The 7,708-nt window shown below is 51.5% G+C and overlaps 1 protein-coding gene across 2 annotated transcripts in view; it reads right to left on the reverse strand.

Annotated features, from left to right (window-relative positions):
• The window catches only part of LOC131667224 (poly(rC)-binding protein 3), a 16,099-nt gene extending 9,668 nt beyond the window's left edge, over nucleotides 1-6,431 (reverse strand). Inside the window, exons 1-6 of one of the 2 annotated variants that reach the window (XM_058940512.1) lie at nucleotides 6,167-6,431; nucleotides 4,238-4,457; nucleotides 2,861-2,917; nucleotides 2,043-2,435; nucleotides 1,760-1,882; nucleotides 1,372-1,407 (exon numbers count right to left, since the gene is read on the reverse strand). In XM_058940512.1, the coding sequence (XP_058796495.1) occupies nucleotides 1,372-1,407; nucleotides 1,760-1,882; nucleotides 2,043-2,435; nucleotides 2,861-2,917; nucleotides 4,238-4,318 (690 nt within the window). In that variant the 5' untranslated portion in view covers nucleotides 4,319-4,457; nucleotides 6,167-6,431. The remainder of the gene's footprint in view (nucleotides 1-1,371; nucleotides 1,408-1,759; nucleotides 1,883-2,042; nucleotides 2,436-2,860; nucleotides 2,918-4,237; nucleotides 4,458-6,166) is intronic. The other variant, XM_058940513.1, reaches the window with a different exon arrangement.
• Between the last annotated feature and the right edge of the window lie 1,277 nt (nucleotides 6,432-7,708).

The following is a 7,708-nucleotide window of genomic DNA, read 5'->3' on the forward strand; positions in this document are numbered from 1 at the left end:
CGCTATCTCTCTCTCAATTCTCACGAGCGCGTCGAGGTAAGATCAGCATCATCGCGAGCGAGCGATATTCTTTTGCGTCGCATATATGCACTCCGAGCTATGCCAATTATTTGTCAAGGCCGGTCCGCATTTCCAAAAGCTGTTCGTGCTCCTTGACTGCGCATATCGTTGCATTCCAATTCGCCTCCCCTCTCTCTCTCTCTCTCTCTCTCTCTCTCTCTCTCTCTCTCTTCTCTCTCTCTCTCTCATCTCTCTCTCTCTCTCTTCTCTCTCTCTCTCTCTCTCTCTCTCTCTCTTCTTGCCTTCTTCCTACCCAGAACGTAAAAGACACTGAAAGCGCATAACCCAAGTTAATATAATCGAATCTGTGGTTTTTCTCCCTTCTGGCAAATTATTCACAACGAGATTATGTTCAAATAAACGATGATAATATGCGCAAAAAAGGCAAAACGCTCCGTGTAATGTGAAACGCTTCATTCAACTTCACATACTTCTTACAAAAATACATTGTACATAATGCAACAGAAGAAAGTAACTAAACAAGAGAGAAAAAAAACATGTATATAGAACAGGTATAGAGAAAAAAAAAAGAGTAAATATAGGCTTACGTACGGAAAAAAACGTGTCGTCATATGTAAGTCACATGCGGAGAAGCGTGCAAAAAAAGCAACTGAGCAAAAGCGGGTGGTAGCAACGGCAGCGGGTCTCACGGCGACGCGCGCACACGCCGCGCAGTTTTTCCACGTAGCAAAAATTGCGTGCGTGCCTGCATGTACGCGTATCACCGAAACGTAATTTTAGTTTACATGCACAAGCAATAGGAGATAAGAAAAAAAGGCAGGAAGAGTAAAAGTAAGTATATCGTGGGGGAGGGGGGGGGGGGGCTTGGGGTACACATAGATAGCAAGCAAGGGCAAACTTAAAGAACTAAGAAGAAAAGTACAAAAGATGGGGTGAAAGCCAGGCTCTTCTGTAAACAGGACTTTACTTTCTGTGGCACATAAGGGCGTTCGGGGGTAAAAAACAGACACTATATAGCCAGGGGTACAGACAGGCATATAAGAGCTGGTTGTAGAACCAGAGGGAGGATTGGCTCTGCTGTCTCTCCTTCGTGGATTCAATCGTATCATTTTAAAAGAAAAAACTCGGAGGAAAGACAGTAGAAAAAAGAGAAGATTGAAGGGGTAGGGGGCGGGAGAAACAGATACAGCATCATCAGAGAGCCAGTGAAATTTGCGCGGCCAGATATGAGCACTGTACCATAGTTTCTCCTCGTTGTATATCGGCCGTTGAGTAATCAATGTCTGGGGGAGGAGGAGAGGACAGGTGGGGACGTTTGTTCTTGTCTGCCACGAAAAACAAAAGACTTACGGCGTCTGCCACGAGGTGTGCGGGCGGGAGGGCTGCCTGCAAGTGTCCACTCTTCAGCAGGGGGTCGGCGAGGCCTGCCACGCTGGCGTGTAAGGAGCTCGGGTGTAAGGGATGATGTGGATGATGAGGATTAAGATGGGGATGTAGACTGGAGGCAGCCGCCGCGGCAGCGGCTGCCAGCAGTGGGTGATGATGGTGGGCGGTGGCAGCCGGGTGGTGGCCGTGTGGCGAGGTGGCGAACGGCGAGGTGGGATGGTGTGGGGGGGGCAGCCGCGAACGGGGATGTATGGGCCAGAGTTTGGCCGTTGAGCGAGCTGGCGGCGGCGGCGGGATGGGGGGCTTGCCCTTGTGTTGCGGGCGAGGCGGGCATAGGCATTACTGTACTTACGTCCGAGTGGGCGGGCACCGCGTAATTACCCTGGATGGTGAAGGCTTGCCCACCAGCCAGGATCACTGGCCCACCAACTTGGGGTTTAGGGCGATAAGGGATCGTGGCGCCTTTGGGAGGGGACTGAAACAGAAACAAATCACATCGGAAATCAGCATCAACATCGGCGTCTTTTTCAACGTGCTGCCCGCTCGACTGGGAATACGCGCTCCAGGTGGCTCGGGTGCGCGCATTCCTTCTCTACTTCGATCGGGCATGCGAATGCGCTTCTCGGTGCTCTTACCTCTAGCATGACACAGCATATGTGATATATGCACTGAGTGATGGCCTCGCTGGTGCCACTGATGGTGACGGCTCGCTCGGTCGAGTTGGGTAGCATCTCCGAGGCGACTTGAATGGAAGCACCGGTGACCTCGCGTATCTCCTTGATCTTGGAACCGCCTTTGCCGATGAGCGAGCCGCATTGAGACGCCGGCACGATGAGCCTCAGTGTTATCGGTGGCCTTGGTACTCCAGTGCCGCCGCCGCCACCTTGCGAGTCGTGGAATTGCGAGCACCACTCTTCGAATTTCTTACAAATCAGGGTGAACGCCTTGAAGATGGAATTCGTCGGGCCGGTCACGGTTACTATGCGTTCCGGACACGAGCCGTCGGAAATGTTGATTTTGGCGCCAGACTGAAACGCACACACACACGGTTTATTACTGCGCCGATCAAAATTGGCTGAAAACCATTGCGCGACCACGTCGAGTTAGGCGCGCGCTGCTCGAAAACGTCAGCTAAACGATTGAGCGTTAATGCGCGCGACGATGATAATCGGCCAACTCTCCGTGCGCGCTATTTATAACTCCGCTCTCGTAGTTTCGCAAAGCCGAGGTGCTCAACGAGAATGCAGTAACCCAACTGAAATCGCACTTAATTTGCAAAAATAAAAATGAAAAAAATCCAACAGTTCGTCCGCGGACGATAAATAACTCGACCTTAATCACTCTGAGCCAATTAAAAAAAATGAGCGTCGCGAAAATAGGAGGGCTGATCGCTGACCAACAAGCGATCAACGGCACTCTCTCCGCTCGGCATTGGCGGCGCGCGCAGACTCACCTCCTCGCGGAACCTTTTAACGATCTCGCCCTTCTTGCCAATGATACTGCCGACCTCCTGCAAAAGAAAGAAACGTGCGTTAATTATATCCTCGCTCTAATAATAAAGCGCAGTGGCGCGCGGGCCGTCCAGTCGACCGATAATGTCGCGCGCTCTCCTCCCAGGTATGCAGCCGGATTTTCTAAACTTAGAGCCGCGAGACACACGACCTCCTTGCAATACGACCGAACGACGCCTGCCCGTGTACGCGTAACCGTGCGCGCGCGCCCGACGATTTATTATCGATAGGCTACTTCTCGCGCGCGGATTTCGCTTGGACGTGTGGTCGAATCGACTTTTCGCTCGGCGGCTCCCGACGAAATCGCGGGACAACGAATCGCGAGACGTGTCTCTCTCTCTCTCTCCGCGGAAGGAGCCTCGCGGAAGATCGTTAACCTCGCTATCTCGTGTTTTTTTCCATTCCCGCTGCCTTCCACGCCGCGCGCGCGTGTATTTATTGGCTGCGCGCCAGCAACATTGACATTGAGGCCGCCTCGCGAACGCGCAGCGCGACGTGGATGACGAAAAGGGCGACAATATCGTGCCGTTGTTGCGAAATCTTCCGACGGGCGCGCGCGCTCAAAGGCGAGGAATCGAGTTAAGAGGCTTTTAGGTCGAGTTAGGCCAATTAACGGAAAAACTTTTCCCGCGCGACGCGAGATCGATACGCGGGCCGCTCATTCGATTTTCGGAAACGCGCTCTTCTTTTTGCTTCGGTCATGGTGGAAATTGCGAATTTATCGCGTTTCTGCTTTTCGCCCCGCGGAAGGTAAAACTTGATTTTACGACAACGAAGTCACGGATATTTCTCTGCCGAGAGTGGTTGTTGCGCTACAGCGATGAATGGAAAGGGGCGTAGGGGGAGGGGGCAGAGCTCTCTTTCGTGATTAAAAACAAAGGTCGCTTTCGGAGCGAAAGCCGAGCGAGGAAAGAGCGACAGATTGAAAATCAATGCTCTGCTCTCCGACGGCGAACAAGCTCTCGAGAGTCGAAGGAGAAAATAAAAGGGGAGTATCGTCTGACAAGGCGCCTCGAAATCAGGTCGACGTGCTCGCCAGTCGGCAAACCTCCTCCACGGATGGGGAAAAGCCGAATGCCGCGGACGGCCTCCGCTGGCAATCGAAGCCCGCGCCCGTTTAACGAGCTGCGAACGCGCGAGTTAAATTGAATCGGCGCTCGCAAATGGCCGACGCACCGATAAATTCAACTGGCGCGCGCGTTCCCCCGAGCGAGCTGCGTCGATCGAACGAGAGCAGAGAGCAGACGCGCGACACCTGCGCGCTCGTGGCCGCGAGGCGATTCCGCGTGCTGCCGGCAGCGAGCAGACGCGAAGCCTACCTTTCCCTGCATGATAAGTCGTATGGTGAGCGTGACCGACGGGTCGTCGTTGAGCACGGGCTTGTTGTCCATGCCGTCCATGTCGACAGTCTCTCGCTTGCTGCTGGTCCGGGGCTTCCGGGACGTTGCTGGTGAGGATGGGGTGGGGGCGCCTCACTCCTCGGCGAGCTGCTCACCGTCGGCGATGCACTCGCGCCGACTTTCGTGCGGCTGAAGTGAGCTGCAAAAGGAGCGAAAATCACTCGATTAATCTTCCCGAAAATAGCAGCCGTGACTTTTCGCGGCAGAGGCGCATCGTCGCGATGCACGCCCTTCCCATTTCGCCCCGAAATAATCTTTCGCCGAATCCCCCATGGGGGTCTTCGATTCGCGCTCGCAATTATCCGCCGTGAGAGCGTGTCATCGAACTTCCGCGCGCGCCGAGTACCGATACACAACGCGCGCACTTGTCAAACGTCGCGCGAACTATTTTTAGGCGCAACTGCAGGCAGACGCTGTCGCGCGAGCAATAAAACAGAGAGGACGGCCGAGCGTCTAAATAACTCGATTCGCTAGCCGACAGAAGAGAGAGAGAGAGAGAGAGAGAGAGAGAGAGAGAGAAAGAAACGCACCGCTCGTGCAGGCTAATGAATTATGTCCGTCTCTGCTTCTCTCTCAGGCGACGACAACGAAGAAAAAGAAAGCGCGTGAGAACCGACCGCGCGACTGCACTTTTTGAGACGCGCACATGTGCACGCGACACTTGCGTAACTGCGCGTGTTGATTAAAAATCCTACTCGCCGCGTTTTATATTCATCCGCTTCAATTGGCTTGCAGCGCGCGGCAAGAGCGAGCGTGAAAGACGAGAAAGATATGCAGGTGGTGAAGAGGAAGTGCTTTCATAGAGTTTCATCATACAGCGCAAAAACGTCGGGAATCTAGACAAAGTCCATAAATGCACGTCCGTCTTTTGCGAAAACTGCTATTCACGTCGTTCGATTACAATAGGCTTGTTCTCTCTCTCCCTCTCTCAGTTTCAGATACGAGTTGCCTATTTCTAGTTCATTTTCACCTCTCACATTCCTAAAAGTACAAAGTTCAATTTTTATTTTCCGCGAGTATATGCGCGTTCTCTCTCCTGTCTCCTGATATCGACGTCACATTGAATCCACAAAAAAGGAAAAAAAGATACATAACGGTCTCGGCTGTTTTGACGGAAAAGCGCGCGTGCCCGCATTCCGTCAAGAGCGAGAGAGAGAGAGCGAGAGAGAACTAATCCACTTCGCAGGCCAGGCAAAGCGACTCGCCCGTTATGCGTTCGACCGGTTCCTCTCTCTCTCTCTCTCCCGCTTTTTCGCTCGATAAGTGCAGCAGCAGCTACAGCGGCACAGCAACGCTCTCGATTCGCAAAAGCGACTGTGCTACATCCACGCACGCCTCACGACTGCCGGTGAAAATTGTCCTCTGTACGCGAAACACTTTATATTTTTTTTATTGCTACAATCTCTTCGACCGAAAAGAATCAAATCGATAGCATCGCGGTGCCAAGTTTCAAAGAATTTAATAAATAGACAGGCACACATTGAAAAATTTTTGCTTGGCGCGAACAAGTTGTAAAACAGCGTCTCTTTCTTTTGCTCTCTCTCGCTTTCTCTCTATCTCTCTCTCTCCAATTCACATGCTGGTTATTTTTCTCTTTTTCCATTAACACATGTGACTGTACAATATACATGTACCGGCTGCTCTTGCATCGAGCAAAAATAAAAATTACGACACGAAAACGCAAAAGAGGTTAGCTTTCTCTAGCTGCGACGCGTCTAACCTTAAAACACACACACAAGCATGGCGGCGTTCGTCACTTTTGGCCCAAAATGGAGCGGTTTGCACGCGACACATGCACACACGGACACTTTGTTGTAGCGAACAAGAGAAGAAAGAGGAAAGTTTTACCTTCGAAAGGAGAGTTGTAATCGTATGGTTTTTTCCGAAGCTTTCACATTCGACGACAACGGGAGAAAGAGAGGGGATATATTGAGAGAAGAGACTGAGAAACCTCGGAGAAACGAAACAAGAATCACCAAAACACCGCGCGGGCACTGCACACTCGTCGTTTTGTTCTTTTTCGTTGTTTTACCTTTATTTGACACGGGAGAAGAAAAAGATTGAACACACACACACGCACCACCGTTGCTCCTCGCCGACTGATGCCGCCGTCGGCGAAGTGGACGGTGAGAAAAGTAGGGGCGGCGGTGTGCGCGGAGCGCTAGCTGCGCAGATTCTGCGCGCGTCGATGCTGAAGCGACCGGAGCGAAAGAGACAGAGAGAGAGAGAGAGAGAGGGACCTATACGCGTGCGCGCGCGCGCGAGATGATTGAAAAGTGGGTGTTTCGTGACCGTCGTAATGCATCTCCGTTTGTTTGCTCGCGAGCGTTTTTGTTACGCAGTCGCAGGAGAGAACTTGCGAGCGAAATAAAAAGGGACAATTCTCGCAATTTCGAACTTAACTGTTGGCATTTCGAAAATTTCGCGTTGTTTGTTCAACGTTTCCTTTCGTTTGCCGTGTGTGTAACACACCGCATCACACGTAATTAATTTGCGCAGTAAGCTTTCGACGACTAAATAGAACGCGCGATTCGTTACCTCATATTTGTCGCTCGTTAATATTTCCATTTCGCGATTCGAAGCACTTTGCTAATTGCCGCGCGTTTTCGAAGACGCGCTGATGTTCGTTATATCGCATGAGAAACGAAAAAAATTGCGGATGAACAAACTGGAACAATTTGCATTTTTAAGATCGCTCGTGGAAGCCTTCGCGGCGGCGGCCGAATTTCGCTTCAAAATCGTCTTTTCCGCCTGTCCAACAGGGAACAATATTAAGAACAACGGCCACAACGACGACGACGAGTCTTTAGAATGCAAAAAAGGATTATGCGCGTGCAACAACTGCAACACCAACAAATTTTTCGAATCACGCTACAATTTCACAAAGACGCTGCCAGTCCTGTTCCTTCTCCGCGTTGCGCGTGAAGTTCGCTCGATCGAGAAAGTGCGCGAAACTCGATTTTAGGCTAAATTGAAAAGCCAGCGACGACGGTCAAAGAGGGCGTCTCGGTGGTGCTTCCCACCTCGATCATTTCGTATCTCTGGGGCTCGCTTCGCCGCACTCGAAGCGCCGTTCGTTCGAAAAAGAAAAAGAAAGAGAAAAGGGGGGCAAAAAAGAAACATCGACGAGCCTTTCAAACGGTACACGCGTGCGTCTGTTCGCCAACTCTATTATCACATTTCGAAACTCATTATCGTCCCGGTGCAACTTCTCCGCTCCGCAAGGAAGTTCGGTCGATTGTATCGACGGTGACGAACAATTTCGCACGACCGAGTGATATTGCGAAACGCCGATAAATTCCGAAAAACAACCGATACTGATGGGAGGAAAAAAGAAAGGAGCGGGCGCTCCTATCTGATTCTTCGCGTTTAATTACACGCGATATTTAG

Source organism: Phymastichus coffea, unplaced genomic scaffold (assembly GCF_024137745.1).
Source record: "Phymastichus coffea isolate CEN01 unplaced genomic scaffold, Cenicafe_Pcof_1.1 PCOF00063, whole genome shotgun sequence".
Classification (NCBI taxonomy): domain Eukaryota; kingdom Metazoa; phylum Arthropoda; class Insecta; order Hymenoptera; family Eulophidae; genus Phymastichus; species Phymastichus coffea.